Source organism: Cervus elaphus, chromosome 27 (assembly GCF_910594005.1).
Source record: "Cervus elaphus chromosome 27, mCerEla1.1, whole genome shotgun sequence".
Taxonomy (NCBI): Eukaryota; Metazoa; Chordata; class Mammalia; order Artiodactyla; family Cervidae; genus Cervus; species Cervus elaphus.
The window spans coordinates 24,539,302-24,564,236 of NC_057841.1; the positions used below are offsets into that span (position 1 = coordinate 24,539,302).

The 24,935-nt window shown below is 45.8% G+C and overlaps 1 protein-coding gene across 9 annotated transcripts in view; it reads right to left on the reverse strand.

Annotated features, from left to right (window-relative positions):
• Positions 1–24,935, reverse strand: part of FHOD3 (formin homology 2 domain containing 3) — a 502,620-nt gene that overhangs the window by 249,998 nt on the left and 227,687 nt on the right. For all 9 annotated transcript variants that reach the window (XM_043888946.1, XM_043888942.1, XM_043888941.1 and 6 more), the window contains exon 5: positions 24,396–24,501. In XM_043888946.1, the coding sequence (XP_043744881.1) occupies positions 24,396–24,501 (106 nt within the window). The remainder of the gene's footprint in view (positions 1–24,395; positions 24,502–24,935) is intronic.

Consider the following 24,935-nt stretch of genomic DNA (forward strand, 5'->3'; position numbering starts at 1 on the left):
TTCAGGCCTGACGCATGGGGACGAGGTGGCCAGCTTCTGACATCTCTGCCTCCCCGGCCAGAGAGCATGGGGGGCATGGGGGCTTCATCTTATTTCTTCATCTCTAGGCCCAGTGCTCTGCAGGCTCTGGAGAAATGTCTGGAAATGGCCTCAATCACCACAGTGCCACCTGACCTAGAAGCCCCACATCACACAGCTCCCTTAAGTTTGACATTTTTCCGCACCATCCTTACCCCTGCACCCCACTACAGAACTTGGTCTGCCTTTTGTTCCAGAGAACTGCCCCCTGGCTGACGAGGACGCATCACTCTTGGACCCATGGCAGCCTGACTGGCATGAGGCAACAGACCAGCATCCTTCATCTTGTCTACAACTAGCAACACAACTGTACCCCACGCTTTAACTTAAAACACAACTATCCTGCCTCTCTCTTATATTCAAAGACCCTGACGCTGGGCAAGATTGAGGGCAGGAGGAGAAGGGAGTGACCAATGATGAGATGGCCGGATGGCATCACTGATTCAATGGACATGAGCTTGGGCAAACTCCGGGAGAGAGTGAGGGACAGGGAAGCCTGGAGGGCTACAGTCCATGAGGTCGCAACAACCCTTCCCTATTCCTCTGGCCCCTGGGGCACGTGGGCATGAGATTAAATACCCAGGGCTCCTGGGTAGCTCCAGACAGCTATGCCCAAATTCCAGGGATGTAGAGTGCACGTGTAGGGGCACAGTCTGGGCATGGGAGGAACTCAGGGTTTTCCTTCACTGATGTCATAAAAGCCAAAAGGTAGGGAGATTTCTCCAGAGCTGGGGAATAGAAGTAGGCAGGCGACAAGGTCAAGGGTTGGTATAAGAGCAGAGGGAGATGGGCAAAGACAGTCCGACGTCAAAGAGAAAGTGCAAGCCCTGAGGAAAGGCGAAAGGGAGGGCAGAGGTACCCCGCAGGGCGACAGACTCCGGGGCACACACGGGAGAACCCGGAGGAGCCAGGCTGGGGCCACAACTCTGGCTTGAGACATGTGCCTGAATGGATAGACAGCCGAGGGTGGGAGAGGAGCTGGATCAAGAGCCAACCAACCCCGAGAGTCCCATTTTGGAGACATTTTTCTGACTCACATTAGATACAACCTGTTTCTCGAAGTTTTGCTGCATCAGCAGGACATTCAAGGCACAGTTTTTGTTTTGTTTTGTTTTTGGATTTTTCTTTCCAGTTATATATATTTTCAAAATATCTTCCACTGTAGAGTATTAAAAGATATTGACTATAGTTCCCTGTACTATACAGTGAATCCTGGTTTTTTTTTAATCTATTTAACATGTAGTAGTTGATATCTGTTAATCCCATACTCCAAAATTGAACCCTACCCCTCTCTCTCCCTCCTTTGGTAACCATAAGCTTGCTTTCTATGTTTGTGAGTCTGTTTCTATTTTGAATATAGATTCATTCGTATCATTTTTTAGATTCTACATATAAGTGATAACACACAGTATTTATCTTTGTCTGTCTTATTTCACTCACTCTAATAATCTCTAGGTCTTTCCATGTAGCTGCAAATGGCATTATTTCACCCTTTTATGGCTGAGTAATATTCCTCTGTGTGTGTATCTTATATCTTCTTAAGCCTATCATCTATTGATGGGCACTTGGACTGTTTCCATGTCTTGGCTATAGTTAATAGTGCTGCTATTTGAACATGGTGTGCATGTTATCTTTTTGAAATAGAGTTAATTGTTTTTTCTGGATACATACGCAGGAGTGGAATTCCTGGATCATACTGTAGTTCTATTTCTAGTTTTTTGTTTTTCTTTTTAAGGAAATTCCATGCTGTTTTCCATAGTAGCTGCACCAGTTTACATTCCCTCCAGTCGTGTACAAGGCTTCTCTTTTCTCCACACCCTCTTCAGCACTTATTACTTATAGGCTTCTTATAGGCCATTCTGATCAGAGTGAGGTGATACCTCACTGTGGTTCTGATTTGCATTTCTCTAATACTTAGTGATCTTGACCATCTTTTCATGTGCCTACTGGCCATCTGGATGTCTTCTCTGAAGAAATGCCTAGGTCTTCTGCACATGTTTTGATTGAGTTGTTTTTTGTTACTGAGTTGTATGAGATGACTGTGTATTTGGATATTAACCCCTTGTCAGCCATATCATTTCAAATATTTTCTGCCATTCAGTGGATTGCATTTTCACTTTGTTGATGATTTCCTTTGCTGTACAAAAGCTTTCAAGTTTGATTACATCCCACTTATTTATTCTTGCTTTTACTTCCACTGGTCTAGGATATGAATAAAAAATTACTTCTGCAATTTATGCTTAAAAGTATTCTGCCTATTTTTTCCTCTAGAAGTTTTACAATATATGGTCTTATATTTAGGTTTTTAATCCATTTGGAGTTTATTTGTGTATGTGATGTTAAAGGATATTCTAATTTTGTTCATTTACATGTAGTCTGTCCAATTTTACCCACAACATTTACTGAAGAGACTGTCTTTCCTCCATCGTATAGTCTTGCCTCCTTTGTCATAGGTTAATTGACACTGGTCTCCTAGACCAATGGAAATAAAAGCAAAAATAAACAAATAAGATGTAACCAAACTTGAAAGCTTTTGTATGGTAAAGGAAATCATCAACAACGTGAAAACACAACCTACTGTATGGGAGAAAATATTTACATATGATGTGACTGACAAGGGGTTAATATCCAAAATATACAAGCAGCTCATACAACTCAATAACAAATAGGTGTGTGAGTTTATATCTGGGCTCCCTCTTCTGTTCCACTGAGCCATATGTTTGCTTTTGAAGACACAATTCTTAAATATCAAGGAGGTTCCTTTTAAACCAAGGAATTCATGTAACCAGAGGTGTCCTGGAGACACCCTGCCCCTCCCAATGACACAAGAAATGCTTTTGAGAGACCAAGAAGGAGTGGGGGCTAGTTGTTGAGAACACAGGAAGGGGGAAGGGTCCCAATAACCAGAGTGGCTATGAGCCCTGAAACAAGAGGGGAAAGCTAAGGGACAGACTGTCGCAGCAAGGTCACCATCGAGAAAAGCATCACCAAGGGGAGGAGCATGGGGTGGCTATGTGCAACGGGCCACATGCTCATCGGAGGCCGGTGCACAGATGTGGAAAGTGCAAGGGAGGCACACAGAGGCTGCTTGTGCCCATCCTTGTCGGGGCTGTCGTGAGCGTTTTGGGAAGCACCTCGGTCTGTAACACTTGCAGCTCCAAGTGAGAAGTGTGTGAAGTGTAAAAGCCACTCAGTCATGTCCGACTCTTTGCGACCCCACGGACTACACAGTCCATGGGATTCTCCAGGCCAGAATACTGGAGTGGGTAGCTGTTCCCTTCTCCAGGGGATCTTCCCAACCCAGGGATCAAACCCAGGTCTCCTGCATTGCAGGCAGATTCTTAACCAGCTGAGCCACCAGGGAAGCCCAAGAAAACTGGAGTGGGTAAGCCTATCCCTTCTGCAGCAGATCTTCCTCACCCAGGAATCGAACGAGGGTCTCCTGCATTGCAGGTGGATTCTTTACCTGCTGAGCTACCAGGGAAGCAAGGCCATGGCCAAGTCACCTCTGCCCTTCAGAACGCATTTCCTCTATGGTGCGATGAGAAGGGCTGACCCGGCAGCTTCTAAGGCCCCTCGTCCCAGCAGACCGGCCCCTGGCTGGAACACTGAAGTCGGCAGCACCGTGACAGGGGCCAGGCCCCAGGGGCCGGGGGAAAGAAGCCAAGAAAAAGTCTCTCCCAGCCCCAAGACTCCAGAACGAGGCTCGGCAGCCACGGCAGCCACATGGTCTCTCACCACCGGGGCCTCGGGGAGGACGAGACTCACAATAAAAGCCGGGAAGCAACAGCGTGGATGCGAGATGCCTGGGTTCCTTCACAGCGGTTCACACAGCTGTGTGAAAACACAGAACACATTACATATTAATGTGAAGGCCCCCTGGCCCAGCACTCCGACTCCTCCGTGTACACCCTGGAGGAACTCACACCTATGCACAAGGAAACACTAGGAGAATGTGTGGGGTAGCACTGATTGTTGTTGTTCAGTCGCTAAGTTGACCCCATGGACTGCAGCCCTCCAGGCTTCCCTGTCCTCACTATTCCTCGGAGTTTGTTCAGATCCATGTCCATTGAGTCAGTGATGCCATCACACCATCCCATCCTCTGTCACCTCCTTTTCCTTTGGCCTTCAACCTCTCTCAGCATTGATTACAATTCCAGAAAATGGGACACCGCCTAACTGTGGACCAACTGGGAAGCTGATAGTGGCCATGTACTCCAACAACGGACCACCACCCGGCAGTGAAACAGACAGGCGAGGGGCAGGCTCACAGCTTGTTAAGAGTCTCACATCATGTGCTTACTCGTCTTTCAAGCACTCACAGCATGAGACTCTGTGCTGAAGATGGTCTAGGCATGCGGGACACTTGATTGACCAAATGGATGAAGCCCCCGCTCTTGTTGGGGGGACAGAGAAAAGAAAGCACCTCCCAGTAACACAGGCTGTAGGACAGACTGTGTGGTGCCCTGTAGAGAAGCATGAAGCAAGAAGAGCAAGCTGGAGGTGGTGCTATTTTATGCAGTGGCCAGGAAAGGCCACATCACATACTGGTGACATTTCTTAAACTGAGTGATAGATGAACACAAGTTCATTTTTATTACCCCTTATGCCTTTACCTGCTTGATATATTTCAAAATAATTACATTTAAGACTGATAAGAGAAGTAATTAATAAATGAGTGCATATTCTTTTATGTTAAACTTAAATATATTCCATCTTCCTGATCCCAAGCCATCTGTCCTCTCCCCTACTGGCCATACCCTCTCCCTTTCTGCCTTTGGTAGGTAAGAGGGCAGACATGGAAGGCCACTCACCACCATGGGACCAAACCTCCCACCCAGGGAGGCTGGTGTCTCTCAAGAAGCAGAGGTTCTTGAGGTCAAAGGCGATGATCCCAGAATCCAGCCTAAACCTCATAGAGCCTGCTGCTACACAGCCCTGCCAGGAACCTTTACAGATGCCTGACTGCCAATGCTGGGCAATAGGCTTCCATTCCAAATTACATGGCTTTTCAGACTTTAGACTGCCTCAGCCTTATTACCTCTTTTATACATGTGATATGAACATATTCTCCAAAATCCTATGTCTCTTTAGTTTCTTGTACTAAAAAGAAAAAGATCAGAACTTAAGATGGATTGAAAGCACTTACTCAATGAAGGCTCTCTCCCCCTGGAAATATAAAGCAGCTGAAGTAAACCACTCCCAAATCTTAGCCATGAAAATACTGGAAAAAGATATGGCCACTGCCTCACTGTATAATAGGAGCATCCGGCTAAACAGAAAAAGAACAGAAAAAATCGCATGTCAAATTCTATCTGTCTGATAAGGAATTCGCATTTAAACCCCTCTGTCCTTGAATGCCGCCGCCTTTCCAGAACAAACACAGGAACTTTCGAGCAACAAGATATTCAGAATCAACAGCCAGAGTTGGCCTGAGTATCACCCATGGTCACGTCTATTTACAAAACTGCAACTAAGAGATCTGTCTCCAGACACCCTCTTTAGAGCAAATGATGATGACATTTGCTGAAGGTCAGATCCTCCCTGGAGGTTAAGAGGAGCTACCTGTGACGTGCAGAACCAATCCATGAGCATCGTTGTGAGGGTGCAAGAAGCAGAGTGAACATGATGCTGCACACGCACTGGCACGGAAGCCGGGCTGGAGACAGCTGAGGTCATGTGCACAAGCTCCGGTTTCTGAAAGAGCAGAAGCTATGCAGTGAAGTCAACTCACGCGTTCAGCACCCAAAACCTTCCAGGGCGAGTGCAACAAATCAACCACGTTCTCTTTCAATACCCTGAGAAGTCCTGCTAAAAAAGAAAGCCGGTGGCCTTTGGCTGAGTTTTGCAGGTGGCCCAGGCTCCACAATGGAGGAGGAAATGGCAACCCACTCACTTCAGTATTCTTGCCTGGAGAATCCCATGGACAGAGGGGCCTGGAAGACCCCATACCATCAACAGAGTCCAACACGACTTGAGTGCATGTGCGTGCAGGCTCCACACGAACTGAACCTGCACTGCTTTGCAACTGCCTTCTGCTTCTCTCTGCTGTGCCCTCTGCATGGGTAAAAGAGGCGCACACAGTGGAAAGCCAGACTTCATTCTTGAGAAACACAGGGCTCTGATCAGAAAGAGAGAACACTCCCTTCCCAGCAAAGCATTCCTGATGCCCAGGACAGGGCTTGTTCTTTCAGGTTCCCATCATCTAACATGGCAGCCTCCATGGCACAAGTCAAGAATGTCGAGGTTCCACCTAACTGCCCAGGGGTGCATGGACATGGCTTTGGTTATAATCACATTCATGTCTTTTGATTCTTTCTGTTTTTTTCAACTTTTGATTCTAAGACATCTCTGTCTTATCTTCATTGCACAGGTTTGTTCTCCCCCTGAGAACCCTTAGACATCAGTCACTGGTTGACTCCTTTATTGAAAAGTCTAGCAAGTACCTTCCCAGGTGGCTCAGTGGTAAAGAACCCACCTGCAATGGAAGAGATGCAAGAGATGTGGCTTTGATCCCCGGGTCAGAAAGATCCCTGGAGGAGGAAATGGCAGCTCACTCCAGTATTCTTGCCTGGGAAATCCCATGAACAGAGGAGCCTGGCAGGTTCCTCTGTCCATGGGGTTGCAAAAGAGTTGGACATGACTGAGCGCGCACACACAGATACACACAAGCAAGTACCTTGCCCTTTTTGAGCTGCTTGCTCAGAGTGGGACACAGAGGGTTCAGACACAAATAAGAATGTCTGGTCCAGACTCACAGTCTTAGAAAATGATCTTATGTTTGCTGGAGGGGAAGGGGCGGTGAGGGAGTTTGGGAAGGTCATGTACACACTGCTATATTTAAAATGGATAACCAACAAGGACCTATTGTGTAGCACATGGAGCTCTGTTTGGTGTTATGAGGCAGCATGGATAGGAGCAGGGTTTAAGGGAGAGTGGATACATGTATATGTATGGCTGAGTCCCTTCGCCGTTCACCTGAAACTATCACAACATCGTTAGTCCACTATACCCTAATACAAAATTAAATGTTCAAAAAAAAGAATGTCTGGTCCACAAGGAGGACTTCACCTAGTTGGGGAGAAGGACAAGAGGATAAATGGTTATGAATACTCTGTATTGTGGGAAGGCATCCCCAAGGGCTTTAAGGAGGACCCAAAGAAGGCATCACTGGAAGGGCAAAGGTATCACAAAGAGGAAAGAGAAACCCTGCATTAAGCTGAGGAGAAGAAGGAAGAGGTCAGGTACACGATATACTTAGACACTTGCACGCAGCTCAGCCTCATGTACCTCCCCACACAGAGCCAGAGTGGATGCCATATTAGCCCCTTGGCAATATAAATATCTACCTTTTCACTTTCGCAGCCATCAGCCAAGCAAGGGAACGGGCCCCATGGCTGGCCCACAGGCTCATAAGGGTGACTTTCAGGAGACACCCTTAGATGGCAGGATACCTGGAGGCTGGCAGAGATGGCAGGCACAGGAAGCTCTTGAATACTCACCACCCTTGTTGTTGGCAGCATGGAGAGAAGCAGCCCCAAAGCATGACCTCCTGCAGCGTCCTACGGCCAACAAGCCTCCAAAGACTATGGGCAAAGAAGCACCAGCTGTTGTTCAAGGCATCCACCATGATACATTAAGCTGATTCTTTTTTAAAGAAGAAGAGCTGAATTATGAAAAGCAAACATCTTGAATGACTGAGCAAAGAATAACTGAGAAACAGTTTCATCTATCTTTGAAATGGACGCTATAGGATTGAAGTACTTAAAATGCATCAACCACTTTTGGAAACATAATGTTGATACAAGAAAAGTTGAGAGAAGAAAACAGGATTTCAGGATTTTCATCCAAAACCCAACTTAATACAAGGTTTGGCAGATGAGAGGAATACTCACAGGGTACCTGCTACACCTTCTAGAGAAATCCTTTTTATGAGAAATTATACTCGTCTCTCACTGCATGACTCATCAGAAAAGCTAATTTAGACCAGATGAGTCAAATGACAATATGGCTCTGCCTCCTGGCATAAAGAGTCCAACAGCAACCAGCTTGCTCAATTCTGACTGGGCACAGGATCCTGGGGGAACAGTCGAGAAGGTCTCAGGTGGGATCACGCTCCCAGGAGCCATCCACAGACACCAAGGAGCATCACCCACTGATTCCACCCTCAGGATCAGTCCAGGCAGGCTGGGAACAAGCTGTGCTTCTTAAGAAATCTAGAAGGTCCCTGTTATCTCAACTGTAATTTACAAAAAAATCAGCCATTCTTGGTTCCAAGCACCATTCATATTAGGACTTCAACTGATATCAGAGGGATTCTGTAATCCAGATGGAATTTAGAAACAAAACCATAAAATTACATATTTCCTTTATTTCCAAGCCTGATAATGCCTAGAAACCTCTATGCTGTGTTTTGCCTACATGAGAATGAATAATTGATTCAAGAACCACATTTCATCTTTTATGAAATTCCCATGAAACATGATACATTAAGCTGATTCTTTTTTAAAAAAGAAAAGCTGAATTATGAAAAGCAAACATCTTGAATGACTGAGCAAAGAATAACTGAGAAACAGTTTCATGTATCTTTGAAATGGATGCTATAGGATTGAAGTACTTAATGCAGCAACCACTTTTGGAAACATAATGTTGATACAAGCAAAGTTGACAGAAGAAAACAGGATTTCAGGATTTTCATCCAAAACCCAACTTAATACACTGTTTTTGTGGATATCCACCCTCATTGATGGTTCCTATCCTCAGGCCACTGCCAAATCCCTTGCGGTGTGGGGTCTCGGCTGGAGCTCTCCCCGTCCCACCACAGCTCCCTGCACAGGGCATGTGCTAGATGCATGAACATGTGAAGGAATCAGCTGGGGGAGGCAGAGGAAGACGAGCAAAAACCATCTCTGCAGACCTGTCCCAGAGTCCTTGTTCCCGGAGCCTGGTCACCCATCTCAAGTTCATGGGCAAGAAGACCCATGGCACTAATTATCAACTTCCCTTTGCTTCCTAAAACTCAGCCCAATCTTTTTCAGATCACCACATCTTCTCCTGACACAGGCATACTGGAAATACTGAACCTTCTTCTGGATCGCTTTTTCCTTTACTTGCTCATTCGTGTGCAGCACAAAGCCCTGTCACTGCAGGGGCTCCACCGACATCAGAGAGGTCCAAAGGAGCAACTGCCACCTGAGGGAGGGGTCCCAGGAGACAGCGAGAGAGGATGACGCCAGCAGCGGCAGGGACCCCCGGGGAACTCGGCTGGAATGGGTGGCAGGCACGTGGTTGCCTGTAGGGCCCAAGAAGAAAAGACAAATTCACTGTCCTCATGATGCCCTCCACTGACCATCGCCCAAGATCTCTGCCTTCTGTGAGGTCATCTGGTATTTTACACCAATTTCAGCTCATCCAGATGGCTTTGTGTGGAGACTGTTTGCAGCTAAATGTATTCACCTCCTATTGCTGTATAACAAAGTACCACAAACTTAGCCTAAAACAACACATATTTATTATCTCACCATTTCCATGGGGCAGAAGTCCAGGCGGAGCTTAATTGGGTCCTCTGCTGAGGGTGTCTCAAAGCTGCAATCAAGGTGGCAGCTGGGGTTGTGGTCCCCTCTGAGGCTGGGGAGCCCCTGCCAAGCTTCTGTGGTTGTTGGCGGCATCAGCTTCATTGCGGCCGAAGAACTCAAGGCAACTCACTTTCTCAAGGTCAGCAGAAGAGTGTGTCCCTCCCCGAACGACCTCCCTTTTAACCAATTTGAACTCAACTGATTTGGGACCGCAATTGCATCTGTAAAACCCTTTCTCCTTTACCACATAATGCAACCTAATCGTGGTTCTGTGATACTCACACATCCATCATAATCGCAGATCTTGTCCACACTCAAGGAGAAAGGATGATATAGGATGTCAACCAGGGGAATGGAATCGTTTGGGCCATATCAGATTCCTCCTTGACCACAGTATGCCATTTGCCTTCCCTACTAAAGTTAAGATTACTCTCCCTTCGCACTTTATTCTTGGACTTAACTGCATAACTTAATACAGGACAAATTACAGTACTTATTTGTATTGTTCTCTGTTTCTCCATAGTCAGACCCCAAAGTGACTGACTCAGGTAAGGCCGCCAGGTCACACTCACTGATGAATGAATGAACCAGCCCATCTTCATTTACTGAGGCCTGCAACCACAGACCAACTAGGGTCATAAACTGACAAAGAACAATGAAATCTAGAATCGGGGAAGATCAGCCTTTTGGGGGAAATCAGCGTTTTCGCAGCCCTCTAATTAAGACCTGGAGATGCTGGGAAAGATAGGAAGAGGATCTGGAAAGAACAGTGTGAGGCAGCAAGGGGCAGAGAGGGAGAGAAACTATTTGGATCAGGGGGATGCTGGTGTGGAGAGACAGCAGGGAAGTCAAGAAGAAAGCCCAGAAAATGGCTGTGTCTGTGGGCCTCTTTTCATAGCTCCCAATCCACTCCTCCGGTCCTGCCTTGTTTAAGCAATGAGTCCAAACCCACGGTGTTGCTGCGAGCCCTCTGTGCCCCCAGTCCTAAGGCTCTGGAGAAAGAACAAGTGCCCACTGGCTCCTGTGCTCCTGACCTCACCATGAACAGATGAACTCCTGGATACAAACTCACTAATAACCCTTCAGACTCTTGCAGATCATTATGAACACTGACCCTGAAATGGCTAAGCACAGTTTATCTTTTCCATAACTTGGCTGGACTCCATGCCATGCAACCAGATGGGCTTCTTTGAAACTTTCTGAAAAAGGACAATATAGGCTCGGTAGTAGCCTGGGAATCCTAATGACAACTAATACATAACACATAAAAGAGGCAGAATCAAATGGCTCTGCATTCATCCCTTCTGCTTTTTCTGTTTTACTTAGAATCACAGAACCTCAGAGCTGGGAGGAATCTATGAGGTCACCCAGTAGCACCCTAAGAATCATAGAATCTCAGAGCTGGGAGGAATTTACAAGGTCACCCAGTAGCACCCTACCCCAATCCTAGTGGCCCTAACAGGTCCTCAACCCCAGGCTCTTTTGGAACATTCCCATTGCAAAGTAGTCTGTTCTGTGGTTGGAAGCCTAATTGTCCCACACACCTGTCTGAAATCAGCTCAGTAAACATTCTGAAAATGCCTACTACTTCCCCAGGAGAAGCAAAGGCCATGTTTGGTCCTCCGGCTCTCACTCCCACCGCTCGGGCTGTTGACAGACATCACTAACCCGTCGTGGCTCACTTTCCTGCTGATGCTGGATGTGGCTTCCGAATCCTCAACAGAATGCTCCAGAAAGTCACCAACGATCAGTTTACATTGGCAAGAGAAATCAACTCGCTTTCCAACTCTCTTTTAGGAGCTCGTCTTCAGTCAAAAGCCACTTTCCTGTAACTCCTACTCATTGCTCCTACTCTGCCTCTAAAAGCAACAAACAACTCTGTCCCTTTCTCCACAAACAACCCCTTACTTACCAAACTATCTAAACTTATTCCCTCCTTAAACTCTTGCAGGCTCAAGCTCCATCAAGGACAGGGCTACCTGGGAGAGAAAGGAGTAGGGCTCTAATCCTGGGACAATCAAGTGCCCTTGTGGTGTTTCAGGGAACCCTGGAGCCAGGAAGGCACTGGGGGCAGAGACAAGTGTGTGAGGTGGGGGCCACAGAGCATTGCTCTGCCTGTGGGAACTGACTCCAGAAATGAGTCAGACCAGCCTAGCACAGGAGTGGTTTTGGCAGAGCCCAGCTTTAAGGAGCTGGAGAAAGCAGACACAGAGGAAAGGAAGCAAGGGATAACGCGGTTGACATGGCAAGGGTACCAGAAACCAACCAAGTGAAAACCCTCCAGATCGCACTTCATCATTTAGCATGTGGCTGTCCCCACACTGTACAGTCTTCTGATCACCCATGATTAGCCACAATCACTCAGAAAATACTGAGTAAGAACAAGACAGAGCTCTGTGTCATGACTCTGGGGAATCCCCTTTCACTCACTCATTTATTTATTTTCCTTCCATCAAATATCAGTTGAAGATCTACATGACACCAAAGAGCAGGCTGGAGCTGGGACCACAAAGTCAATGAGTTCCAGACACCAAGGAACTCAGAGCATATTTGTTTTGGTGGCAAGTAAATAACTCCCTGAGATCCAAAACCAGTTATAAAGTATACCATTTATCTGCAGAAATCATGACAAATTTAAAGTCAAGACATACACTGAATGTAAAAAAGAACACACACACACACATATAACTGAATCACTTTGTTGTATACCTGAAATCAACACATTGTAAATTAACTATACTTCAATAATGAAAATAGTTTAAAAAAAGGGTAAGACATACAATATATTGATGAACTGAACTAGTAAGCTTTTCAAAAAGAAAAATTCAATAATTTAGCTTTTTTCTAAGTAACCAAAAACAATCAATGTGTGCTATAGTACTTCCAAAACAAGAAGATATGGTGAGCTAAGACTTCAGGTTAGCAAGTCCAGCCCCTGCCAAATTCTTAGTACAAACCAGCAGCTTCCTCAGGAGTCATGAGTTCTTTTCCCTGCAGACATTCTATCATTTATCTTTCACTGAGCTCCTAAAATGAGCCTGGCATCAAGGATGGAAACTGACACAAAAACAAGTATGGTGCAGGGGATTAGCCTGGGGTCTCTGGCCCATAATCTATGCTGAACAAATATTTATTATTAGCGAGGTAAGTGTGAAGACCAGGGTAAGCAGAGAGCACTAAAATATGAGAGGGGCAAGGGAAGGTCTCCTGCAGAACACTGTATCTGAGCCTCATCCTGAGAATGAGCAGGTAGCAAAGGATAAGATGTAAATCAGCTGAGCAGGGGTGATGCTGAAGCCAGGGAGAGGGCTGAACAGGGACATCACAGCAGGACCAAGGTGGGTGCTACCTACAGGGGAGGGCCAGGCCTTCACCTGAGGAGAACCAAGGAGACCAGCTGGGCACTGCAGAAGGTCAATCAGGCAACAGGGGGCAAAATGGACCACAGGAGACAGGGTTGAAAACAGAGAGGCTAGTTATGGCATTGGGAGAGTAGATCCAGACAGAAAAAATGATGGTCTGATCTCAGAAACTAACAGTGGGGATAAAAAGAGGTGCAAAGACTTGAAAGGGGGTGAACAGTGTGTGCTTACTTGCTCAGTCATGTTCCGACTCTTTGTGACCCCATGAACTGTAGCCCGCCAGGCTCCTCTGTCCATGAGATTCTCCAGGCAAGAATACTGGAGTGGTTTGCCTTTTCCTTCATCAAGGAATCTTCCTGACTCAGGGATCGAACCTGAGTCCCTGCATTGCAGGCAGATTCTTTACCATTTAAACTACCAGGGAAGCCCAAATCTGGTAGTTAATGATGACAAAGAGGGGTTGAGAGTGAGGGGTCTGGGAGGCCCCCACGTAGTACCTGAATACGAAAAGTAACTGTGCTCTTCATCCATACTCTGAACAGAGCCATGGGAGTGCTGGCCTGGGGGGTGAAGCTGTTGGGTTGGGGTTTGGACGTGGCACATGTGGGACACCCAGGACACTGCTGGCTTTGCAGGTCTGAGGCTCTGCAGAGGGACCGGGCTGGGGACCTTGTGCATCTCAATGGCAAGGGAAGTCAGTCTCAGAAGAGAGTGGTGTCCTGCAGGGTAGTGACTCAATCTGCCAAGAGCCCTCAAAACTCTAAAAGGCAAGAATCTATGAATACAGAAACTGACATTTCCCCAGTAAATCCCAGCCAGGAAAATAACTTTAATCCATGTTTGAGGCTAGGTTTAAAGTTTGCTTAAGACATTCTGTTTTATCATAAGCCTGGATTTGTAAGTATAAGCCCTATAAAGACTATGTAAAAGATAAGGTTATAGCCAAGGAAATAACAATTGTGATTCAAAGTACACTCTGTCAGCAGTTCCTCTGGAAAACTCCACTGAATAAGGAGAGAAGGACAGAGTGAGGAGACACATCTTTGGTGTAAATAAAGTGGAAAAATTCCTGAAGAACACAGAGCAACGAGATTTAGTTGTGGAAAATTCCACACATAGGAAAGGCCAAATAACTCTGTTTTACTTTCTTCCTTCTCATCTCAGATAAAAGAAGAAGATGGGGGCTGCTAATGGAGATGGAAATTCTGGAGAAATCTCTTTGGCTGAGACTGTGAGGGGTTGAAGTGCTTGGAGGCATGACTGCACAAAATAGCAAGGGTTTCTTTTCTAGGGGGAGAATGGTTTTTCTTTCATTCTTTCTTTTTTTTTTTTTTTTTGGTCTATAAACTGGCCTGAATTTCCAGAGGGCTTGTATTCTATATAAAATGCAAAGTGAGTGAAGTCTCTCAGTCGAGTCCAGTTCTTTGCAACCCCATGGACTGTAACCCGCCAGGCTCCTCTGTCCATGGGGTTCTCCAGGCAAGAATACTGGAGTGAGTTGCCATTTCCTTCTCCAGGGGATCTTCCTGACCCAAGGATTGAACCTGGGTCTCCTACATTGCAGGCATACTCTTTACTGTCTGAGCCACCAGGTAAGCCCATGTAAAATGCAAGGTGAATTGTAAATAAGCATCTTATCAGCCTAAGAATGAATTATGATAATATTAAGTTAAACCATTCAGCTCTGCCTTGTCTCGGGTAAAAATGGTCACAGATCAGCAGTTTCACGTGATCTTGATATAACGATGCTCCAGGTTTGGGATAATGTTGGCCAGGGAGACCTAGTCGTACATTGCTTTACAAAGACTATCTTATGGAATGTTTCTATTACTACTTAATTCCTGCTACATTCAACAGAATTATAATCATTGGTTTTTACTTCAGAAAAACTAAAACTTGAAAGAAAAGCTTTATCTTTTCTAAGGTGAAGTTAACCAAGAAACAAGCACTGTCTAACTATAAGGAAAAAAATACCCTGTAAGAGGGTGAAGGGGAAAACCAAGATTGTGTTTAAAGTTGGAAGTGCCCACTTAGAACTGGATATTGAAGGTAAACATCCTGCTTGCTGCCCAAGGTGGTGAAGGGCTCAGGTCATGCGAGTTGCCTGTCTTACCTGCGGTCCATCCCAGGACCTGCCTCTCTCACCTGAGAACTCAGAGGAAAAACACAGGGCACTGTGCCCCATCAAAGGTCAGGACCCGGTTCTGGCCTTCCCTTGCTCCCTCACCCACTCGACCTACCATGCTCCTGCGTGCAGCCCTGCAGACTGAGGGTCTGCCAGGACACAGAGCACAAGCGATGATGATTCTGACGTGTTCACATCTCCAGAAAGATGGCAGCACAATGAGAAGCCTCCAAGCCCCCTTCCTTTCAATCGACCCAAATAACCAATGAGAAACCAAGTGCAGAAGAGGTTCCACGAGCCCCGAGACTCGGGGTAGCCCACCACACACTACGGCCCCTGAGGACTCCATCTAAATACACCAGAGACTGCAGCAGGCCTGTGGGGAGTGGCGATTCCAGCAACCAGCTCCTTCTCCTGGGAGAAAGTCATGGAGAAAACCTGTACAAGTCCACAATATCGCATCATCGCATGGGCCACGGGAACGACCCAAAGGGCCTCAGCATGAATCCACTTTTGGCCCCTGTGCCTGGACGGGCTAGAAAAGGAAAGACATAAGTGCAACTCTTGATATCCTCTGACCCAGTTTTTTTTTAAGAAGGATGCAAGCGGCCTGACGGAGGGTGAGGATGGAAGGGGTGGCAAGAGACATCACAGAAGGGACACTCAGACCACTCAAGGGCAACCCTCTGTCACCACAAACCAATAGCAGCAGCAAGAATGACTCAGCCTCCCTCCCCCAAGAAGGGCAGGCTATGACTTTCCTGTCCTGACCAAAGCCCAAGGCAGGTCTGTGACTGGTTCAACCCAGAGGCCATGTCCCCAACAGCATGCCAAGCGTGTGAACAGAAATGTCAGGCCAAGCTGAGATACACCAGGGCACCAAGACACCAAAAGCAGAGGTTTCAAAAACTACAGCAGGGAAGAAAATGAGAATAAAAACAAAATGTGGAGGCCACATCCCACAGCTATGAGTGGCCCGGCTTCTCCAGCCATGCCCAACCCACATACCACAGCTGGTGAGCACCCAGAACTGATAGACCAAGTCTCCAGCAGGCATGATGCTCATTTAAGTCCTCAAAGGGAGAATTTCCAACATGCAAAGACAAAAGAAGAGGAAGCTAACACTCCCTCAGGGAAGAGGTATCTCACTCATGAGCCAGTCTTAGCCAAGCAGTTGCCACAACTGAGGAATCCAGGCCCCAAGACACAGTGTTCCCCAACTGAAGCAAAACACCTCCAAGGAGGGCAAGACAGAACTTTCTTAGATGACACTCCCATGCCAAGTTTACAATATAAACAGGAAAAAGACCCAAGAGAACCCTCTCATCCTTTCATGTGGTCAATATCAAACCCAACTCAAAAATGAATAAGCAAGAAAAAATAAATACAAAAACACCTGGGGAGATATGCAGAAAGCTCTGTAACAAATGAGAAGGAAACCGACATGGCACACAAGAGTTAGATGGAGAAAATATTCTTGCAAAGGATTTGTTCTGGGCCATGAAAGAGCATGTAGGCAATAGTTCTGAATTTTTAAATAAGGATATCAATTATTCTGAAATTTATGGACAAATTTAACACAATGACAACCAAAAACTACAAACTACTTTATAAAAATGACTATAAAACTGGTCTGTAGGAGTAAGTGTGCCCTAATCATCAGGAATGACACTTCTAGAAAAACACCAATACAGTACACTAACGCATATATATGGAATTTAGAAAGATGGTAACGATAACCCTATATGCGAGACAGCAAAAGAGACATAGATGTATAGAACAGTCCTTCAGACTCTGTGGGAGAAGGCGAGGGTGGGATGATTTGAGAGAATAGCATTGAAACATGTATATTATCATATGTGAAACAGATTGCCAGTCCAGGGTCAATACATGAGACAGTGCTCAGGGCTGGTGCACTGGGATGACCCTGAGGGATGGGATGGGAGGGATGTGGGAGGGGGGTTCAGGATGGGGAACACATGTACACCCATGGTGGATTCATGTCAATGTATGGCAAAAACCACTACTATATTGTAAAGTAATTAGCCTCCAATTAAAATAAATACATTAAAATTAAAAAAAAAAAAAAAAAGGAATGACACTTCTGTACAATGACAGGCTTCCCAGGTGGCGCTAGTGGTAAAGAACCCACCAGCCAACACAAGAGATGCAGTTTTGATCCCAGGGTTAGGAAGATTCCCCTGGAGGAGGGCATGGCAACCCACTCCAGTATTCTTCCCTAAAGAATCCCACGGACAGAGGAGCCTGGCAGGCTACAGTTCATAGCGTCGCAAAGAGTTGGACAGGACTGAAGGGATTTAGTATGCACACACGCAATCACCAGGAATGTCAAAGATTACAAAGAATGAACACCCCCAGCCTGGAGTAAACGCACAGAATGGAGACCATGGATGGAAGCATAAATTCACTTATCCACTCCAGAGGGCAATTATTCAACCCCAAACAAGACAGAGACGCACATGCTCCGAACCCAACAACTCCATCCCCAGGACTTTCACCCTAGGTACTACCCAATAACTCCCAGGGTCTCTTGCAAGGGCAATGTATCAGTCACTTGAGCTGCTGTGACAAATACCACAGGCTCTGGGTTTTGAGCAACAGATATTTACTGCTCAGAGTTTGGAGAACATCCAAGTTCAGAGTGTCTACAGAGTTGGTTTCTCTTGAGGTCTCTCTCCTTGGCTCTCTTCTCCCTGTGTCTTCACATCATTTCCCCCCAACAGGTCTGTGACTTAATCTCTTCTTCTTCTAAGGACAGTAGTCATACTGGATCAGGGCCCAGTGATCTCTTTTTAACTTAACCACCTGTCTTCACATACAGTCACATTCTGAAGTATTGAGGGGTGTGACTTCAACATGAATTTGAGAGGTACATAATTCAGCCCATAGCAGATGATTACTGCATTAATAATATTACTACTGATAACAACTGTCATACCTACAATTCACGCCTTTATTTAGATCTTTCTATGAGCTCTTTAGGATTCCCTGGTGGCTCAGTGGTAAAGAATCCACCTGCCAGTGCAGGAGACACGAGTTCAATCCCTGGGTAGGGAACACCCCCTGGAGTAAGAAATGGTGACCCACTACAGTACTCTTGCCTGGGAATCCCTATGGACAGAGGAGCCTGGCAGACTACAGTCCATGGGGACACAAAAGAATCAGATACAACTTATCGACTAAACAGCAACAATGAGCTCTTTAACCTTGACACCATTCCTATAAAAAAGGTATTATCTCTTTAGGTGAGGGAGAAGCAGTTTAAAGAAGTTAAAGAATAGTGCGAAGGACTAGGAGATGTCTGGAGTAGGAAACGGCAACCCCCTCCAGTATTCTTGCCTGGAGAAGTCCATGGACAGAGGAGCCTGGTGGGCTGCAGTCCATGGGGTCGCAAAGAGACACGACTGAGTGACTGAGAACATTAGGAGATGTCACAAAGCCAGCCACCAAGGTCCACCGTTCCCTTCCAGGAGTCGTGGCTGACAACATGTGGACAGGTCACTTTATTTTTGTAAAAGGCACATACAACACAGGCATGTACATGGGTGCGTAGAAAACGGTCTTTGTTTTATGGGACTGTGGGTGATTTTTACATTTTTCCTTTTTATGCTGTTTGCTTTTCAGACAATTGTGTCTTCACAAACTAGGAGATAAAAAAAATTTTTTTTAACTCTATTTCCATTTTTTTTTTAAATCTACATATCAGTGTTGACAAGGTTTTCTTGTCAGCTGTGCCATGTCGGGCTACCTTTATTCCACTCACCTTGATGCCCTGAGACTCTCATCTCTGCAGGGTCAAGTTGGCCCCATGGGCTGCTAACTTGTGATGGCCAACATGACTTTCTACTGGGAACAGCCCCCACCACACTGACAGAATAAGAGGAAAAACATCAAATGGAGGATTCTGTCCTTGACCCTGATTTCAGCTCCCCTCTCCGCAGGGGGCTGTGACAAAGACTACCACGACATGTGCTGTTGGGTCATCCACACAACTGGCCATGTGGCTGCCATGATTAATCCCTGACGTCCTGACTCAGCAAGAGGTAAGAAAGAGGAAGTTTCCTCCCTGACAGTTGGGTGCACCTCAGGACTAGGGTAAGGGGTGGAGGAGAGTCAGGCCCGGCTGGCGGGTAGAAAGCAAGGCAGCCAAGGAATGGACTTTGGCTCAGGAAGTGAGCAGCTCCCCCCTTCTGTTCTCATCTGTCCACCTGGGTGCCAGTCTGGGCCCTTCTCTACCCTCCCTCATCTAGCTTGAACCCAACCTCCACTCTCCTCCTTGGCTTTGAAATGTCAAAAGATAAACATTAAAGTTTTCCTGGGATGGAGAATGTTGGTTTCATCATCATTTGGTTACCATTTGATCCTTTTGTACTACTGCCTGGTTCCTGGTGATATAGATCCTGACCAAAGCTGTCTGACCACAAGTCCTGATCCTCATTAAGAGATCCCCTTATACACAAGGCATTTCCCTCCATTAGTTAAGTGACATCTGGCAAGGCACTGAAATTCTCTGGTTCAGTTTTTCCAAAGACACCAGAAATCTGGATTTTTTTTTAATGTCAAATCTCTCAATTTTTAAATGTCGACAATCATTAACACATTTAAAGAAATGTAGCTGATCCACTGTGTTGTACAGAGGAAAGTAACACAACATTGTAAAGCAGTTATACTTCAACTTCTTTTCTTTTTTTTTAATTTAGGAGCAAACACAGTTATCTGCAGTTTTCTCCCAAAATGCAAAGGCTGAGTTTAAAGGAGTTTAAGGTCTTAACCAGCTCTGATAATGACTAGGTATTTTAGTCATTAGAATTTAGAAGTAGAATACTTAAGAATTAATTGGTATTTTGCTTTAGGAAAAATGATTAAATTTCTCCACTTAAAACTAGCCTTTAAGAGGCAGCTTCTTTTGAGGGACAGCCAGAAAAGGCAGCTGGTCTTACTGATCCTATGTATCTTTTTCTTTCCTCACCAAAGCAAATCACCTGTATGCAATTTCTAGACATGTAAGACATCTGCGATATAACATATAAAGCGGGTCACAGGCAGCACCTCTGGGGAGCTTCTCCAGGACCTGGCTGTATCTTGGTTTTATCAGCACATCCCCAGGGCCTGACATGGCCTATTGTGAATGCTCAGCCTGTGCATGGAAAGTTTAAGTTCCCAGGAATGTAGCTCTCAAGGTCTTACTTCAACAAGAATAATTGTGAGATTCAAAATTCCTTAGTAGATATATATTAAGTATGGGCAAGCTCTCTCTCTCTCTCTCTCTCTCACAGACACAGACACAAACCCTGTAGATCACTAGGTATAACCATTCAAGAATAGTAAGTCAGATAAATATTATTTCTGCATGTTGTGCCTTTAAGACCTCTTCCCAGCAGCCGGCTCACATTTTTGGAGAGTACGAAGCTACACCGTAAGTCAAAACCTGTCTTTACGTCTTAGCAGATACACCCTCAACTCAGGGCAACAGATACTCAAAAAAAAAAAAAGAGAGCTGACAGAGGTCTGAGTGCAAAAATAAATATAAATTAAGATCCTAAAAGCAGATGTGAAAGGGACTGGGTCCTCCAAACACTCCTGTTTCCTTTGGATCTGGGGGCATTATACACGGTCACACAGGGGCTCCTGAGGAAATTTTGTGAAGGGCACACGCCCCCACAGCACAGGGACAACTGGTCCACCTTATGGCTTGTGAGAGAGTTTCCAGATGACGTCTGGGCTCAGTTTGGAGGCTCTTGTTAGAGGTCAGTCAGTCCCCCTCTCCAGCAGCTCAAGTCCACACCCCCAACCACCTGTCATGCGGGCCTTGGACACTTTTGTCCTCACGGCCCCTGAACTCCGGGACCCACCGACACAGTGCAAACCCTAATCCTGCTCACCCCACCTTCTGTGGACAACGCAATAGAGGTGCCAGCCTTCGCCCTCTGCTGTGCTTCTCCCGAGGGGCCCAGGGCAGCATGACATGTTCTCCCCGGGGGACGGTGAATGACCAAACTGGAAACCTCTTCCCAGTTTCTATCTCTTGGTCTGCATCTGGCTTTACCACCCTTCACCCAAGGTAATTTGGCTAAAATGAGGTTGGACAAAGAGGCAATTCAAAGGCTATCCTTGATTGCAATTGTCTGGTGGCTGCTGGCAGTCGATCACAACCTAGAAAAGCCCACATGTCTTCAAGGTCAGGAAGGGATGACTCAACACGTGGGCTGGGGAAAATGATAGCTTCCTTGTATCAAAGCACAAAAGTCACAGCCTAAGAAATCTGTCCTTTACATCCCTCAGAAATGCACTTTCTTGGCATGGGCTTCAGTCAGATGTGTCCAGACATGCTAACGTGTGCACCCAGTGCCCTGCTTACCCCAAGTTCTCTGAGACTCAGTGGAAGTGTGCAAAGGCCCCTTAGCTGCATGGAAAGCAGGACATCTTGTAGTAACCTGAATGTGAGGGGCCACTCACTCGTTTCCCAGGTAACAGATGGTGGCCGTCTGGCCTCCAATAAACAGACACCACTGGAAAATCAAAATCAGAAGGCAAGATCTCGGTGGTGGCAATGCAGACCTGGGGTCTGCTCACGGATTAGGCAGTGCTGTTATATGAGGGTCCTACCTCAGTGGCATTTCCTTCCAGGACAGAGAAGTAGCAGGTGGTTGGCAGGGCTCTCCCCTGGCTGTGCCTGGGAGTTCTGATTTGCAAGCATTGGGTGATGGCTTTTAGTGTCTTTCCAGTGCAGATAAGGATACTATAGATCAACAAGCCACCACAAGCTTAATGATAAGTGTACACTGGGTGGAGAGCCCAGCTGAAGGATTCCAGGTCAACACCATCTTTGATCACCTGCAAGTACCATGGACACAATTCACTACTTGGGACCTTGCACAGTCACTGAGCTTACGCTGTCCCTGTATCATGATGCCCTCACTGACAGACAGGTGCCTCTCTATCTCCAACCAGGCCACCGCTGGACTGTTTATCAGAAGGCTTTCTCAGCTGGGCTGAGTTTTTCCTTCCTTACTCCCTCCATGTGGCAGACACGAGCAACCTGCAGACACAAAGCCAATCCCTTCTCTCTTGCTGCCTGACTCCCCTCAGAGTCCTGGAAGCCAAGCACCCACCGTGCCAGCCTCTCTTGCAGCTATAGGTGGCCGTGCAACCCAGTTCTAATCCATGGGAGCTCTGTGGGGGACTCCTGACAAGAACTTTACCTTCCTGATAAGAGGGCGCTGACCATAGCAGGCAGAACCACCCCACTCCCTCCAGCCTTGGAGGCCGATGAATGGACATGCTTATACTGATGATGGCTCTATAAAAATGCATATATACACTCCTAGGTAAGGGTCAGAAGCATAAACATGTAGATGGTTATTGGTTCTAAAGAGGTGTGTGGAGGTCTGTGTATTCATGCCAGCATCCTTTGGGGAAGACTTTCTTTTTAAGTGAAAATGATGTACACTTTAAACATGACAACAATAACAACAACAAAAAAACACTGTCAATTTGGACCCAGTATTCAGAATTAGGCAATTTTAGGTATACTTCTTTCCACGTGGTTCAACTTAGGAGCATCCACAGTATAAGTAACCTGGAAAATAACCCAGAGGAAATGCTCCTTATTTCTGTGCCATGCCCTCTTCCAGGTGTTGGGCCAGTGTAGATGGAAATATGAGGATGAGCATCAAGGCTTTTATACATCTTTTCAGACACAGAAGGACTGCTGCATTTGCAGGACAAAGTCTATGGTTAATTTGTCTACACATACCGTAAAAGCTTCCATATAAATGATTTAATGACATTGAGATCAGAAATCATAAAATTCATCCATAAAGCATTTCTACCAACAGTTTGAAGTGAGACTCTTCCACACTTCCAGGAAAAGATAGAAGGTGGACAGAAGGAGGTGCCTCGCCAGCCTCACAAACACATGGAGCAGAGAAACTGAGGCTGAGATATCCTCTCTCACACACACACGTGGCATTTATCAAAATGAACAGAAATAATTAACACTGACATGACAATACATCCTTAAAATTTTTTTATGACAATACATTGTTAAAATTTTTTTAACGAGTGCTCAGTTTTCCCTTTGGCTTCTGCCGTTGTTGCCGTGGCTCTCCAGAAGCAGAGAAAACGGGGAAGGATCCAGAGAGTTCCAGGAGCTGGGTCACAACTCAGAACATAAGAAACCTTCTCACAGTTAAAACACAACAGGAAACTGCAGGAGACTGTTTCACTGTGCGCGCCTCATTCAACTCTAACCAAGGACATTTGCTATTAAATCACATTTTGTGTATTTTGCCTTCATCCAAGGAAAAGAAAGGACGGTCTTTTTCTTTCTTATAGGAACACAGAGTTGTGTAGTTACAGGCATAGGTGCAGAAGGGGAAACAGGACCCCAATCAGCCATGATGTGCCCCAGTGCCTGGATATGGCCCGTGGTCCACTTCACACTAGAAGAAGTGAATTTTTTAGGCAAGTGTTCAACCTCTTTGAGTCAGATTTTTCAACTGCAAAATGGAGACAATACTGAACTGCATTAAATTTTTTCTCTGCTAAGTTAATACTGCTGATAATAGCTATGTCACACGATGCAACCTAATAATGCCTGCCCTGCCTATTCACAGACGTTATGGAAGCAAAGAAAATTATTTACATGAAGATACACAAAGATACTTTAACTCTGAAAAGAGCATTCACTTGATGAACTAGAAGAGTAATCAGTGCTTCAAACACCACACATGCACCACTTTGTTAAAAAAAAACGAAATTACAGAAGTAGTTTTCAGCATCCTTCTGTAAAATGCAGATTCTGGGCCCGGCCCAGACCTGATGAGGAATGCGTGCTTCTGACAGGTACTCCCAGTGATAATCCAAGTTGTAGATGGTATTTTTCCCAGGTAATAACTGGCTTTGTTGATTTTAGGGGGCTTTGTGCTGCAATGCAGGCCTTTTCCAAGCCACCTGGTGTGTCCCTTTCCTCACTAAGTAAAAGAGAATATAAAGAACCTAGTGTGCAGAATGCTCTCTTTTCTCAACGACTAGGAAGAGATTTCACGTAAAGTCAGTAAAATGAACTCGGTCTCTAATTTAAGTTATGAGAACTGATAAAACCTGATGAAGGTGTCATCTTTTGCTACAAGATGTCTTCATCACCTTACCTGGTAATCCAAGTCTTTTTAAAAAGCTCTCAGTATTGAAGTTCTTGGAGGGGCTGGGTACCAACCATCCAGCGTAACTTACCCCTCAGAATGTAGTTCTGATAGTTCTGATCTGCCTCAGCTCCCACCTTGATCAAACACGTCAGACCTTCAGCCACTACAAATTCATGCACCAAATCCTTGTCATCCTGGCAGGAAACAGGGAAAGAAAAAAAGAGAGAGAGAGAGAGAAACTTCAAATACTGTCCCAGTCCATCCTCCATCCAGGCTGTGCAGTGAAAACTACGTACAAGCCTCTGACTCCAGACTGACCTCTGAAGATTGTTCGGCTCTATTCAAATGAAGCATCTTAACTATTGCCAGAGGAATTTTACAACCAGTCTTCACATCATTGTTTGCCAAAGACCAATTATTGCCTTCTGGGCAAGCTAATAAAGATAAAGCAAATGAATCCCCTGACTGTCAGGAATATTTATAGTGATCTGTTTTTCATTCTTCAGAAATCACCAGGCTCCAGGCCCCCACAGGTCCCTAGGGACTGGTCACTGAAACCTGCTGGGTTTCAACACAGGAAACATTGGGTTTCAGTACAGACCATCCTGTGAAGGATTCAAAGCCACCC